The sequence below is a fragment of the Grammomys surdaster genome, unplaced genomic scaffold (assembly GCF_004785775.1).
Source record: "Grammomys surdaster isolate TR1022 unplaced genomic scaffold, NIH_TR_1.0 125896, whole genome shotgun sequence".
Taxonomy (NCBI): Eukaryota; Metazoa; Chordata; class Mammalia; order Rodentia; family Muridae; genus Grammomys; species Grammomys surdaster.
This window is the reverse complement of record NW_021620720.1, coordinates 1,150,890-1,166,488: the sequence shown is the minus strand read 5'-3', so window position 1 is coordinate 1,166,488 and position 15,599 is coordinate 1,150,890. Positions and strand designations below refer to the sequence as shown.

Genomic DNA, 15,599 nt, shown 5'->3' with positions numbered 1-15,599 from the left:
AGGTCCTCTTGCTTGTAAGGTAAGTATTTTTCAGACTGAGCCCTCTCTCTCAGAGTCTCTAGATGCTGAACTTTGATCTTCCAAATAGCCTTTCAATGTCACAAGCATTTAAGACTCAGGTTATTATAAACTAGAAGTGGTAGCACAAGCCTGGAAGCCCAATGCTGGCAAGGTGGAGGCTGGAGGATTGCAAGTGTTAGGACAACCTGGGTTAACTACTGAGTTCCAGGCCAATTTGGGCTTCATAGAAAGACCCTTTCTCAGGTAGGGGGGTGGGGGAAGGAGAAGGAAAAGAACAGAGAATTACACTGTGCAGAAGAAACATCTGGGAGATCGCTCAGCTGTAGCATGTTCAACTCAGAAACATGAGGCCCTAGATTCAATATCCATCACTGTAACTCTCAATCCACTACAAAATGCAAAATTCAAACAGCAGCAGCAGCAACAGGAGGAAGAGGAGGAGGAGGAGACAGGAGAGGAGGAGTGAGGAAGGACTCAGGTGGTCTGTCTGAAGCCAGTCATCTGGTGGAGAAATGGGAGGCCAGTCTAGGTCACCTGGACCTGTGGCTCAGTCTTTTAACCATTAGTCCATCCTGCCTGAGACTGTCCTCCGTTCAGGTGACCTGGGGTGGCTAGTATAATACCAGCAACTGGTTCAGCAGCGCTATGGAAATATCCTCCCCCCCCCCCCATTTAGAGACACAAGCTTGAGGAACCATCCTTCCTGACAGACAATCAAACAAATGAAACAAAACCCAAAGAAGTTAGATATTGATCAACCCAGTGTGCCTGGTGTCACATATGCACGGGTGATCCCAGGGTCATTCAGGGTGATATACAGACAAAGTCAACCTATGTTTTTAAAAGAAGTGATAAATATAACTAATGCCGTGCCTTTGTAGATGTTATTAGTCACAACTGAATTGAGTTCTAGAGCAATAGTTCAGGGGTTAAAGACGCTTGCTCCTTTTGCAGGGGACCTGGGTTCAGCCCACAGCACCCACGTGGCAGCCTAAAACCATTTGAAACTCCAGGTCCAGGGGATCTGACACCCTCTCTGGCCTTTAGGGTACCAAGTATGTACATGATAAACAGACATACATGCAGGCAAACACTCAACTGATTTAAAACACTAAATAAATGAGTGTCTTTGATCTCCAGCACTACATAGCAGAACACAATGTTTCACTCTTGTAAACCCAGCACTTACGAGGTAAAGGAGGAGAATCAGGAGTTCAAAGTCACCCCTGACTATATATCAAGTTAGAGGGTAGCCCGGGTTACATGAGACTGTATCTCAAAAACTATAAATAAATGCCAAATGACATGGCATTTCATCTTCAAATGTTAGTGCACACTCAAACACGTGACAGCAGTGGCCGGATACATTGTATCTTAGCCCTGTCTGGATACATGTGTCTCAGCCCTGTCCATCTTCCCTTTCTCCAGTGCCTTCACCCTGTTCTAAGCCGCCTCTGACTCTCCTAGATGGGCTTCTGCTCCTGCCTGGTCAGCAAGCTTTTCTCTACATACAGTTAGGTGGAACCTGGTAAAACAGAAAGCCAACCTGGGCTAAGTGGCCTGGCATAGTGGTAGAACACTTGTCCTAGCACGCACACAGCCCACAGGGTTTGATCCTGAAAATCAACCATATGACCTAGAAAGCAGATTCTGCCTCTTCGTTGCTCAGAACCTTCAGTGGCTTCCAACTGACTTAGAACACAAACCAAAGACCCAACAACAGCTTGCATGAGCCCACATCTGCCCCCAGTATTTCTCTGACTTCTTTACCTCTGTGTAGCCTTGGAATGTTCTAAACAAATGCATCTCAGGCAGGATTCTGCCCCAGGTCCCTTGTGCTTGCTGCTATCCATTCCTACAGCTTTTTGCAACCAGACTGTGATTTAAAAAAAAAAACAAAACAAAAACCAAAAACCAAAAATGAAAACAAAAAAACTCAAAAACAAAACAAAACAAACAAACAAACAAACAAACAAAAACCTGTCCCAACTACCACAGTGACTTCAATGTCACCACCAAGACCTCAACTCAATTATGTCAGTGAATAAAATGTCACTCCCTCACTCCAATGTCACCTTCCCAGGGAAACCTTACCTGCTACAGGCCCCCAACACCCCTCTTTCCTCTTCTTTGTTTTTCTTTGACCTTGGAGTCTTGTTTTCAGTGTACTGTGCACCCTGCTTCTTTGGTTGTGGTCTGTCTCTCTCCTACTAGATTCCATGAACTCTGGAACTACTGGACTTGGCTTATCGCAGGTTCCCCAGCTCTGGGAGAGCCCAAGGGAGAGACTGTAGCATGTATCAGAATTTAAGAAGGGCTGTCTATCACTTTCAAGTGCGTCTCAACTTTTCCATTTGGGTTCATGTTGGCCAAGTAGGTTTGCCTTCCAAGGGAGAAGACAATATCCCTTAGCCAGTTGGTCCTAGAATTAGTCTATAACATTCGAGTGTATAATTCTTCTCATAGAGTTAATAGGCAGGACCCGGGCATTTGAATCAGTCTCCTGTGCTGTGGGTTATGGTGAATCTTCTTGTCAATTCATTTAGTCATGGCAGGCTTTCTATTTAACTTCTTTGTTTGTAAACCATGCTTCCTAGATCCTGATCCTTTCCCACCACTCAGAAGCAAGCTCTAGCCTCAGTGACTTCTGCTGTTTCATGCCTTGTTCCTTATTAGCTAATGTGGAAAATTTCCAAGGGCACAAGACCAACTTTTTTCTTTTTCTGTAGAACCAGGTGGTCTCTAAGGAGATGCACACTCACTCACCTGGTCTCAACTCTGCCACCTACTGGCCATATGAGCAGAAACAAAATAGCCTAACCTCTGTTTCCAGAACTTTAAAGGAATGTTTAGGAACAGGACCTTCCTTGTGTTTCTCCGTCGGCTGGAGAAGATGGTGCAAGTGGAGTTTGTCTGGGGAGGGTGGGAGCTCAATGAAGTGGGAATTTTAACTCTGCCATCTCACAGATTGTTCTGGTGCCAGGAGAAGCGAGGCAAATACTGTCTCAGACAGGAGGGTGTCCAGTGGTCTCATTCTGATTCACACTGATGTCAGTGGCCTAGTCTGGCTACTTCCCCATCTCTGCCCTTATGGGCCTTTGTTTCAGGAGGAAGAACATGGAACTGTGCTGTCAGCAAGTGGGGCGATGCTGAAATGAGAAGTCATGGAGTACTCTGAGGAGAGAGAGGAAGAAGGAGGGCACAGGTGTAAAGCTAAGAGGTGAGTCACTTCTTCCTGGGTGACTTCCTGCAGCCACAGGACCTTGAGGATGGGGTCCAGCCTTCCTCCTTTCCCCTCCTTTCCCTCTATCCCAAGGATCCCAGACTGGCAGTTTAGTAGGGTGGAGGTCAGAGCTGTCCCTCTGCAGGTCTGTGCAGCTGGACATTACTGCACACACCCTCTAGTGGTTACAAGGTGTGCCAAGCACTGAGTTGTATGGATGGGCCTGAGGAGGAGTAGTCCTTCAGCTCCTTCTGAGGCTGCTTGTCATTCAGCTTTGGCAGTTGTCCCTAGCATGATCGCTATTCCAATTTTATAGTGGATTAACCTACGCTTACCCAGTTGGAGAAGGACCACAGCAGCATCAGTCCTGGATTCGGGCGTACCAGACAATGGTTGTAGTGCAGGGGGCATCCTTCTTAGGCTATACCCTACCTCACCCTACATCTCGCAGTGAGCGTGGGCCAAGAGTCTAAATTGTGCTTAAGTTAGCAGCCCTCTTATTTATTCCTTTATTTAACTAGTTGTTTTGTGGGTGTTTGTGTTATATGTGTTATAAGTGTCTATATATGTGTGTGAGGCCGGAGGTTGACACTGTCTGCTTGACTACTCTCCACCTTTCTTATTTATGTGTTTGTTTGTTTGTGAGACAGGATCTCTCACTGAAGCCAGAGCTAATCCATTCAGCCAGGCTGGCTGGTCAGAGAGCTCCAGGAATCTGCCTCTGTCTGGTCCCATCTCCTCAATACTGGGCCAATTCAGGTTGTCATGGTGAACACTTTAGTGATAAGCCATCTCCCCAGTCCCTAGCTTAAGGTAGCAGCCTCCTCCTTCTTCTTCTTCTTCTTCTTCTTCTTCTTCTTCTTCTTCTTCTTCTTCCTCTTTTTGGTTTTAGCCCTGGCTGTCCTGGAACTCACTCTATAGACCAGGCTGGCCTTGAACTCAGAAATCCGCCTGCCTCTGCCTCCTGATTAAAGGCGTGCACTACCACTGCCTGGCTAGTAGCAGGCTTCTTAAGGGCCTGTTTTAGTTTCTCCTAGCCTGGTATACTTCAGGGAGAGATGCTTGTGCTTAGGGTATGGAGCAGGAGGGACAGAAAGTCTCAACTCATATATCTCCAGGTGTCGTGATGTGGTAACACGTCTGTAAGTATCCTTCCCTACCATAAGGGAGGCCTTGTAGATTGTCTACAGGCAGGGAACCCCTCCTTCAAGAGTCTTGGCGTCTTCGACACTCATACTTCTTTCCAGCTGGGTTCAAGTCCCACCCCAGCCAGTAATGACAGACTCGCGCAGGCTCTTGTGTCCAAGGCCTTAGCACTTTATATAATGGCAGTTACCATCCACCCTCATCTCCGGAGCTTTGTAGTGGGGAGTTATGGCCTCCTATGGAATATCCATCCAGCAGAGCTAATAGAGGCAGTACCAGGCACCACAGTTTGGAAACCACTCCCCTAAAAGGTAGGTTGTGATAACATCGGGGTACATGCCTCTTCCTGCTGTTGAGGGGTGAGAGCACACGGCTCTCTGGTTTTGGTTGTCTCAGTGCTCCCAATAGGTTTCAATGGCATATTACATGAGCAAGTTTCTGTGCCTCAGTTTCCTCAACTGTACACAGAGAAAATAAAACCGATTCGCTGTTCAGGCTTGAAACTTCTCCTACCATGGCAAAGAGCTCAAAGCATCTGTTCTTAGAGTAACCCAGAGGTGAGGCAACAAATATCTTCATAAAATATTATTGTTTCTCTTTGTATTTATTATTTTATTTTGGGGGACTTTTGGAGACAGGGTCTTATGCAGGCCCAGGCTGACTTCCAGGCCATTGTGTAGCCCAGGATAGCCTTGAATTCCTGATTCACCTCCCTCTACCTCCCAAGTGCTGAGCTAATGGGTGTACACAACCCTGTAGTGCCCTCTTTGTGTTTCAGGATCATCGACTTCTTCAGGGGTGAAACAGAAGCTAAAAGACAAATTCGTGTGGGTACCACTTTGCCACTTTTGATGTGTATACTTATTAGTAAGCACTATTACCTAGAATCTTCCTCCTGTGAGGTAGGCAGCATCACCAGCATTTTTCAAAGGAGAAACCAAGACCAGGACAGCTACTCATGTTCACCCTGGCCAAAGTCATGAAGGGTGGGTGTGACAATTGGCCCTGCAGCACTGGAGTACCTGGCTCCAGGTAAGGCTCAGGAAAGTATTCTGTATCTTTTCTGCACACACAGCCCTTCCCACAGCGCACATCCAGACCTGGTCTTGGACTTGTACGCCACCTTCACAGCAGCAGTCCAGAACACCGGTATCCTAAAGGGGATCACAAGTCTGCGCCTCATCCTCCCCACTCCGCCTCCCGTGGGGTGCGGCATCAAGCCCCAGGCCAATGAGAGTAGCGGAATTTCTTTCATTGAGCTCGGGGCCCCTCTCCTGCCCGGAAGGGGGCGTGGTGCTGAGCCGGGGGTAGGGCCGCGGCGCGCCAGGGGAGGGCGGGGCCGGCCCTGCGGCTGGGCCAATCGGCGCCACGCCCGGGAGGGGGAGGGGGAACCAGGCCTTTTTTCCCCTCCGCGCGGGACCAATCCCGACTTTACAAGCTTGAACTTTTGCCACCCTCGGACTAGCAAGCACGCCCGAGGAGGTACCCCGCCGCGCCGGCTCCAGGGCAGGAGCGGCCTTAACCCTTCCCATGCCGGCTCCCCAAGTCTGCCCCTAACTTGCCTCCGTTTTTCTAGTGAAACATAGCTTGGGGAAAACACTCCCCTCCATCACTCTCGAAGGGGCATAAGGTAAATCCACGAAGGGAGAAGGAAGCGCCCGGCCTTGAGAGGAGCCCAGGACGCCAGGCGGAGAGCCTAGGCGACCAAGAGGAGCCATCCAAGAGCACTCCCGCCTCTACCCCACTCTGTCCAAGTCCCACCTCGGGCTATCCTGGAGCTCCCTCGATCCCTCGCCACCCTGTGTAGCCTAGGTGGAGGGACCCCTAGTTCTGGGCAGGGGGTGCGTGGAGCCTTCAAGGGTCAGGGAAGAAACTCGCTATCCCAACTTCGCCGCCGCCCCCCCCCCCCAACTCCCCAGAGACGCAGGGCAGGAAGGCGCGCACACACGCCCATTTTTATTAGCCCGCGCTGAGGCTGGGGGGGTTTGGACTGACTCTAAAGAGCAATGCACGTTTGCAAGTTTGGGCACAAGCCAGAGAGAGGCAAAGGGCCGCCTTGGAGCCCGGGTCGCGGTGGGTTCACCCAGCAGAGCTGGGTAGCAGGGTGTGAGTGTTTGTTAGCGCGTGTGCGGGACCGCTGGTATCCGTGCCCCAGGCGCGACGTGAGCTCGAGAGCGAGTCGCGGGCACTGTCAGCCTCGGGGCGGGGGTGCTGGGGCGGGCGAGGGGCGGGGGCCCGGGTTCGGCCCGCCCCGGGAACCAGCCCCCTCGGAGCCTCGGGCTCAGCAATGGGACGTGTTCTCCTTTAAGAGTTAAGAAACTTGAAACCTTGTTTGCGCAACAATCAGCGCCGCGGAGCCGCCAAAGTGTCTAGACTGGCATATGATGGGAGGCAGCCAATGACTCCGCGGCGCTCCTCCGGGGGCCCTCAGTGTGCGTTTGAGGAGAACAAAAAAGAGAGAGAGCGCCGAGCGGGGGAGCGAGCGAGGGAGCTGAGCCCAGAGAAAGAGCCGCCGGGCGCTGCCTCGCCAAACCTCGCTGGGACCGCGGGGCCACCAGGAGGCACTTTGGTGGAGGGGGGAGGGGGGCGACCTCGGCAGCCGCGGCGCCCGAAGCGACCCAGCGCAGCGTGGGGCGGGCTGCGACCTCTGCCTCGGTGGATTGCAGTTTTAATTAAGGATTCCTAGCAGCTCTTTGGGATTTTTTTTTCTTTCGGCTTCCACTCATGTGTTGACACCCGCGTTCAGGAGAGACTTGCCCCAAGTGCACGGAGCGCCAGGGACCTGAGACGGAATTGCTTTTCGTGCGTGCAAATCCAAGCATTTTGAGTTTTGTTTGGGACCTTTTTCTTGCTTTGCTTTTTATTTTTATTATTTTTATTTTGTTGCAGGGATCTGGGAGTTATCCACAAGTCTTAGTTTCGGATCCTGCAGGGAAAGCCCATGTAGCATAACGCTTGGCTTTTGAAGGGAGAGCTGTGCAGACACATTTGGGGCTACGACGCAAGCGCTTTGTGCTCGCGTACCAGCCGCGCAACTTTTGAAGGCTCGCCGGCCCATGCAGGGTGTCTCTAGCATCGTTTCGCGGGTGGCTTCTCTAAGGCTCCAAAGCTGCTGGAGTTGAGCAGTCCCGGCCCATCGCGATCCATGTAGCCCGCTGGTTCCTCGCGGACTGCGGCTCAGCAGCGCGCGTGTTCCCGGCCTGGCCCGGCCCGGCGCGAGTTCCCTCATGTTGCAGCCCTGCGGTGTCCCTTCGACGACAGGCTGTGCGCGGTCTGCACGGCACCCCGCGGCAGAGCTTCATGTGGGGCTGCGGCCCGCACAGCCCGCGCCTCGTTGAGGGAACGGACCCCCGGTAACCGGAGACCGCCTCCCCTCCCACCACCCCAGGCGCCAAAGGGTATCGTATGTTCAGGTCTAAACGCTCGGGGCTGGTGCGGCGACTTTGGCGAAGTCGTGTGGTCCCTGATCGGGAGGAAGGCAGCGGCGGCGGCGGTGGTGGCGACGAGGATGGGAGCCTGGGCAGCCGAGCTGAGCCTGCTCCGCGGGCACGAGAGGGCGGAGGCTGCGGCCGCTCCGAAGTCCGCACGGTAGCCCCGCGGCGGCCCCGGGACGCGGTGGGACCGCGAGGCGCCCCGATCGCGGGCAGGCGCCGGCGCACGGGGGGCCCCCCGAGGCCCGTTTCCGAGCTGGGGGCCGGAGCTGGGGGCTCCCCGCTGGATGTGGCCGAGCCTGGAGGCCCGGGCTGGCTGCCTGAGAGTGACTGCGAGACGGTGACCTGTTGTCTCTTCTCCGAGCGGGACGCTGCAGGCGCGCCCCGGGACTCTGGTGATCCCCACACCAGGCAGTCCCCGGAGCCGGAGGAGGGCGGCGGGCCTCGGAGTCGCGAAGCCCGCTCGCGGCTGCTGCTCCTGGAGCAGGAGCTCAAGACGGTCACGTACTCGCTGCTCAAGCGGCTCAAGGAGCGTTCGCTGGACACGCTGTTGGAGGCTGTGGAGTCCCGAGGCGGCGTGCCGGGCGGCTGCGTCCTGGTGCCCCGCGCCGATCTCCGCCTGGGCGGCCAGCCCGCGCCACCGCAGCTGCTGCTCGGCCGCCTCTTCCGCTGGCCAGACCTGCAGCACGCAGTGGAGCTGAAACCCCTGTGCGGCTGCCACAGCTTTGCCGCCGCCGCCGACGGGCCTACGGTGTGTTGCAACCCCTACCACTTCAGCCGGCTTTGCGGGCCAGGTGAGCGCGCGCGGGGTCGCTTCGACCTCCGACTGTATCTTTCTGGTCCCTTTCTGCGGCCTCCTCTTTGTTGGATACTTTAGGGATGCCCCCACCCCTCCACCCCGGTACTGGGAGCTTGCAGGGGATTGAGGAAAGTTGAGGGGTAGATGTCTGTAATTTCAAATGGTAACTTTATTTTGTGGCTCCAGCGAAGTGAGGAAGGGACACGTTTGGATTTCCGTACGCAGCCTCTGGGACTTTTAAATAGATTGGAGCTCTGTGAAACGGGATAGTAAGCCGTGGAAAACCCAAAGGAGTAAGTGCTACCTCTCCTTTGGGGATTCACCTCAGTTGGTACCCAGCTTCTAGCATTTGTAAGCACATTCTATACTCCGATCTGCTCTTCTCCACCCAGGTAGGTATGGTTGTGAAGCTGTCTGTAGGGAAATCATGCCGAGCGCCAGAAGTGTTTGCAAACTTGTCCCTTTCTGTGGTTTGAGCCCAGACTCTGCAGGGCAATTTCCTCGTTTCCAACATCCTTTGGGACGGAATGCCAGGCACCTCCACTGTCATGGCTCTTAATTCTGGCCTTTAGCTTACCTCTGAGGGACCTGAGGCATCTGGGAGTCAGAGGCTGCTAGCTCTTTTGTTACCCTGAGAACTGGCCCCTTTGTTCTCCAGGGATCTTCTGCACACACCCTACCTTTGCCTTGCTTAGCTAGGCAGGCTCAGGTGCAGGAGCAGAGGTGAGGACAGATGAAGAGCCCTGACAGGCCAGAGCGCGCTCCCGCGGGCGCGCACCCCCCCTTACTGTACCATGAGGACCACTCACTATAGGAGTAGGTGAATACATCCAAGGTGTTGGGGGTTTTGCATTTGCAAGGAAAAATAGAACAGGTAGTTACAGGCTATTGGCTTTGGTCAGCTCTCCGGTCTCCTCACTAGGTGCAGACCGGCAGCTTAGGAAGCTTGTCTTCTCGAGACCCTGTATAGATGAGGGCCTAGCAGCTTAAAGAGAAAGGAAGTTTCCCTGCCTTTATTGTGGCTCCCGATGTGCTTCCTTCATGGTCGGTCCCTCCAGGCTCAGTGTAGAGGCTTTGGGTAGTCCTTGGCCTGTGCCCACACTGGGCTGTCTGTGCCTGGAGGCTCACTGACAGCTTCCCCTGGAGGGGACTGCTATCTCTGGGGAGGAGGTGGTTGTATTGCCTCCCCTGTATTTTTGTTTCTTAGTGGAAGATAGATGGTGAGACTCCACTACATTCTTCCAATTAGGCCCTAGTGAATTTTTTTTTCCCTGTCACCAAGTCACAGTACTAACAAGTTTGTTAAGCATTATTCTGTACCAGGTACTCTGTTAGTGTGTGGTGGGGAGGGAACAGAGTCGGATTCATGCTGTCAAGAAATCTTCCTCAGAGGTGGGAAGAAGTGAGGAGGTAAGGGGGTGGGGCTAGGTCAGTGGTCTGAGCCTCCAGGAGGGCTGTGGGCGTGCATGTAACTGGATCATCTCTGGGAGGCCTTGCCTTTAACCTGGAGCAGCCTCCGTAGAGGGGGTGGACCTAAAGAGGGCTTGCTCAGGTGGGTGGACCGGAAAAGGAGGGGTGAAAAGCTGGAGGCCTTAGGACCCACTCAGTTCATCTCTTTGCCCTTCGAGTTGCCTCTGATTAGCCACTGAGAAGTCGAGGGAGACCAGATCAACTATAGACCTAGGCTTAGTGACTTTGAAAGACTGTGTATGTGTAGGAGGGCTCTAAAAACATGTTCAACTGAACTGAGTATTGGAACTTAATTCCCTGCCTCCCCCTTGAAGCTCTTCCCCTTTGTGTGTGTGTGTGTGGGGGGGGGCGCCATACAGCATGTGTCTGTTCCCCGGTATTGCAAGCTACAAACCTAGGAGGACTCTAGTCAGCCAACTGGGGATATCTCTGAAGACTGGTTGTGGGAAAGAAGCAAGGGTTTCCAGTATGCCTGGTTGACCCTTTTGCCTTCCCTGGGACTGAGGACCGGGGGAAGCCCTTTGCTGCCCACCCCGCCCCCGGGGCTGGCCGCCAGCCTGGCTCCTAGAAATGGGCGGGCACATAGCTGGGGTTCAGCCGAGCGCGTCCTGATAAGGAGACCGCTCCTCCCAACTTTCCAGCTCAGGGAAGAAGGCTGAGGCATGGGGCAGGCAGACAGACAGACTGACTGACTGGGCATACCACTAGAATAAAGTGCACGGGAACACCCAGCACCAGTCATTCGTGCCTGGCCTCCACCCTTAAGGAGTCCCAGTGTCAAGACCTGTGGGAAGTGTGGTCGGTCCCCTTCTGAGCATGGCAAGTGGATGGCCCTGACCTCCCATCTGTAAAGTTCTGAGTTGGCCTGAACTGAGGTGAAGAGGTGGTGATGGGCAGATTACAGGTTCCTTGGGCTTTTGTCTCAGAAACTGGTGTTATGCACAGAGGCCTCACCCAGAGTACCAGTCTCAGTGCATGATTTAGTCTGGGGGCCTCTGGGAGTTACCTTTCCCTGGGCCCTTTCTGTTTAAGACTAAAGGCAGCGCTGAGTTTGGTGGCTGCCTATGTGGACGGAAATGTGGAGAAATACTTTAATCACAGCTCTGACCTGTTTATAGAGTTCCTTTCTCCTGCAAGTATCCATTAACTCTGGAATGAATCTCCTGCTCTTTGCTTCTCTACTTTTTTTTTTTTCTGTAATTATATTCAGTAAATTACTATTATCCAAATTGTGCCCGGGAAAGAGAGCGCGAGAGCTTCTAAAGGGCTGGAGGAGGCTGCCTAGGAAAACACAGGGTTCCCAGGCCAGGCCTGGAGGAATTAGAATGGGCTAGAAAGTTTTTCCTTTTATTTGGCCTGGCATTATCCCTTTGAAATGAGATCAATTTCAAGTTGGGCTTCCCGGCCCCGCCCCCTCGCGGCCCCTCGGTCTGCCTGTCTGCTCCCCGCTCCTCTCTTGGAGGTGAGGAAGCGGTGATAATGCCCAGTTTGCCTCTTGCTGGCGCCAGCCGGCTGCGCTGTTTATCTGGCTGCTGGGGGAATCTGGGCAGTTAGGCTCCTTCAGCCTTAAAGAGCCAGGAGCTCCTTTTCTGTCCTCCCGATCTTGGAGCTTGGAATCAGAGCCCTAGGTTCAGAAGGAAGAAGAAACAGACGCCCAGGAGCGCCCCTCCCCCACCCCCTCCATTCACGGCAGCCCGGGTATCACCCTCTGGGAGAAAGAAAAGTCGGAGGTCCAGGCAAGCATGTGGATCTTGTTCTACAGCAAAGAGCTGCCTTGAAAAGATGAGTGGAAAGTGTCAAATGGAAACTCCCGCCAGGCGCAGAGAGAGGCTGTGAACTTTTTTCTGGCCTCAAATGAAGGTCTAGATCCCAGAAGGCTAAGTAGTCCCTGAAGGCTGACCAGAGGGTGGCTGGGCTGGGCAGGCCTGGACTGAGTCCTGGTGTTCTTGGCTCCTGGCTGACTACTCAGCTTCTGGAGGAAGTTAGGGGAGGTTCTTCTAGTCTTGCCTGGGGCTGGAGGTCCGAGGGGCTTGGAGTTTTTGATGTCTTCCTCTTTTTTTTTTTTCTTGACCATGTCCAGTTCTCTCAGAGGAATCTGCAGAGACTGGAACTGTTCTATTTGAGTTTAGCACATGTTAATAATTTCCAGATCAATATTGTTCTTAACAATAAGTAGGACATCTTCTAGACAGGGGACAAAGAGCTAGGGGGTCAACTAGAAGATTCTCCTCTGATCCTGTGACTCAACTAGTGGAGGGTTCACCTCCTATGGCTCCATTCTCCCGAATCCTGGAGGCTGTGTGGGAGGGAGTGGGAGCGACAGGTAAGAATTATTGGTATTGTTCCCAGCACATCATTCATAACAGCAAGATGTGGAACCAACCCAAGTGTCCATTAGCTGATGAGTGGATGAACAGAGTGTGGTGTAGCCACACAATGGAATATCATCCAGCCATGAAAAAGGGCGAAGTGCACACACATGCCATGGCGTGGATGAACCTGGGGAACGAATGTTTGTGCTAAGTGAAAGAAACAGACACAAAAGGCCTGTGTGATTCCACGAATGTGAAACGTATAGAGTAGGCAATCCATAGAGACAAAAAGTAGATTAGTGGTTGCCTGGGGTTTGGGCTGGAGTATAGGAAGTGACTGTTAATGGGGATAGGATTTCTTCTTGTGGTGATGAAAATCTCCTATAATTAGATCATGGTGATGGTCACGCAACTCTTCGAATGCACCCCAAAACCACTAAATTGTATACTTTAAGAGAGAGGATCTTGGGCTGGAGAGATGGCTCAGTGGTTAAGAGCACTGACTGCTCTTCTTGAGGTCCTGAGTTCAAATCCCAGCAACCACATGATGGCTCACAACCTTCCATAATGAGATTCAATGCCCTCTTCTGGTGTGTCTGAAGATAGCTACAGTGTACTCATAAATAAAATAAATAAATCTTTAAAAAAAAAAAAAAAAAGAGAGAGGATCTTGTGGGTTTATACCTCCTATATCATGTTTTTCTTTCTTTTCTTTTCTTAGAGACATCATTTCTCTGTGTAACCCTGGCTGTCCTGAACATACTCTGTAGATCAGTGTAGATCAAGTTGGACTTGAACTCACAGAGATCTGCCCGTCCTGTTAGAGAGGGCTAGGGATATCCTCTGGTGTGCCTTATCACCATCCAGCCTTCCTTCCTTCCTTCCTTCCTTCCTTTCCATCTTTCTTTCTTTCTTTCTTTCTTTCTTTCTTTCTTTCTTTCTTTCTTTCTTCCTCTCTCTCTCTCTCTTTAAATAAAAAGATTACCTAGTGTTGGTCTCCAACAGCAACAGGATAATTTATGCAGCTGCCTTCAAGTATAGCCTTGGGCAGGTCCTTCCTGGTGGGATGTCAGGTGCTCTATCAATAAAAAGGAATTAAGATTCTTTGTTTTGGTGTGGCATGCCTGTAACCTCGGTGTTTAGGAGGCAGAGACCCAGGGATACCTTTGAGGCTAGCCTGAGGTATTGCATTAAGACTCTGTGAACAAGTGAAGCCCAGGCCCCTTTGAATCAGGTGAGCTAGAGTTGTGTTTTGTGGGCTGCTGACTGGAAACCTTGCTCTTTCTAGAGGGTTCTGTGGTTAAATGAAGTCCCTCCTGGAAGCTTAGCTGTCTTTCGCTGGCTGCATGTCTGCAGTTCTGGTTTATTGGTTTTTCTTTCTGTCTCACGATGTTAGGAACTCTGCCTCAGTTGGGATTGTAGCAGTGGCTGCTTCCTTGGGGGAAACAAGGCGAGGACTTTCTTTCCTCTGCCTTTTTTTTTTCTTTCAGGTAAAGTCCCCGTAAGAAGTACTAGGGATGGGCAGGGATATGCCTGTCGTGGGTTCAGGAGGTGGAGACAGGAGGGTCAGTAGTTCAAGGTCATTCCTGGTTGTCTATTGAATTCAGAGCCAGCCTTGGCTGTAAGAGATTTCAAAACACACACACACACACACACACACACACACACACACACGGGGGGGGGGGGAAAGGGGAGAGATATCAATAGATGGGGAAGACTGGGATGGTAACAGTTGCTTGCTACACTCTTGCTACTACCTCTGTTGCTGGAGACAGGTGTGGGGGCAGATGTCTAACCATGCACCTTGGGGTTTCAGGGGTTGTAAAAAAAAGGGTGTGCACACCAGGCCGACTCCAGTTCTGGCCCCCACAGCCAGTTTGCCTGGGAGTCACTTCCATTCACCAGGCTTCAGACTCCTCTATGCGGTGGGGATCCAGGCTCAGTCTTTTCTCCTTGAGAGCTCCATGCCTTTCCATGCTGTGTAGCTGGACCTCTCTCAGGTCTGGCTTCTGGGCTTAGGATGAATGAATGCAAGTGAAATAGCTCTTACTGAAAGTGCATAGTCTTCCTCCCTGTGTCCTGTTTGAGGTCACTGATTGGTCCCCTTTGGCTCTCAGATCCTTTCTCCCACTCTTGTCCTGGCCTGGAAACCCTATGCGAGCACTGGGTGGAGAGGGGCCCTTGGTCCTCGGTCTCTTGGAACAGTGAAGCTGAAGTTAGACCTGGGTGCAAATCCCAGCTCAGCCTTGATTGTCCTGGGTATCGGGAGCCAGGGCGTTTCCCCATAAGCAAAATAGGAACATGGATACCATCTTATATATTTATTTTGATCTCTGAGAAAAAAGTAAGTTGAAACTGGTGTTTGATGAGGATGATTAACTGTCGTGTACTTGAGGTCTGTAAGAATCAGAACGAACAGTGGTTAAGAGCCCTGGCTGTTCTCCTAGAGGACCTGAGTTCAATTCCCAGCAGTCACATGGCAGCTTACAACTGTCTGTAACTCCAGTTACCGCGGATCTGATACTTTCATAGAGACATACATGAAGGCAGAATACCAATGCCATGAAATAAGAGTAAATTATATTTTAAAAATTTTGAAGCCAGGTAATCCCAGCATTTGGGAGGCAGAGGCAGAGTTCAGAGACAGCCTGGTCTATAGAATAAGTTCTGGGCCAGCTGAGACTATGCAGAGAAACCCTGTGTGTGTGTGTGTGTGTGTGTGTGTGTGTGTGTGTGTGAGAGAGAGAGAGAGAGAGAGAGAGAGAAGAAGAAGAAGAAGAAGAAGAAGAAGAGAAGAAGAAGAAGAAGAAGAAGAAGAAGAAGAAGAAGAAGAAGAAGAAGAAGAAGAAGAAGAAGAAGGAGAAAAAATGTCTGGCACTGAGTGAATGTTCTGGTCTCTTCAGTGGCTTTGCCCGATTTGAACTCTCCTTTTTGACTCATGTCAACGGAGAGTCCTTGGTTTAGATTCAGAGCCTTGACTTTGTGGAAGCCACTTCTGGATGCAGAGGACAGGGTTGGGGCAGGAGAGGGAGGCCTCTTTTGGGTGTATGGAGCACTCGTAACTAATGCCCCTGTAACTAATGGTGCCTTATTATAATTGCGAAAACACTCATTACTCCCGTGTCATTCCTGATAGCCACCTAATAATAGTTATTACTCCTTTATTACTATGGAGTTTGCTTTAGCTTGGGATCTGA

The 15,599-nt window shown here is 51.7% G+C and overlaps 1 protein-coding gene across 2 annotated transcripts in view; it reads left to right on the top strand.

Moving 5' to 3' along the window:
• Nucleotides 1-6,742: 6,742 nt before the first annotated feature.
• The window catches only part of Smad6 (SMAD family member 6), a 70,560-nt gene continuing 61,703 nt past the window's right edge, over nucleotides 6,743-15,599 (top strand). Inside the window, exons 1-2 of one of the 2 annotated variants that reach the window (XM_028752373.1) lie at nucleotides 7,008-7,192; nucleotides 7,280-8,615. In XM_028752373.1, the coding sequence (XP_028608206.1) occupies nucleotides 7,796-8,615 (820 nt within the window). In that variant the 5' untranslated portion in view covers nucleotides 7,008-7,192; nucleotides 7,280-7,795. Of the gene's footprint in view, nucleotides 8,616-15,599 lie in introns of both variants that reach the window. The other variant, XM_028752372.1, reaches the window with a different exon arrangement.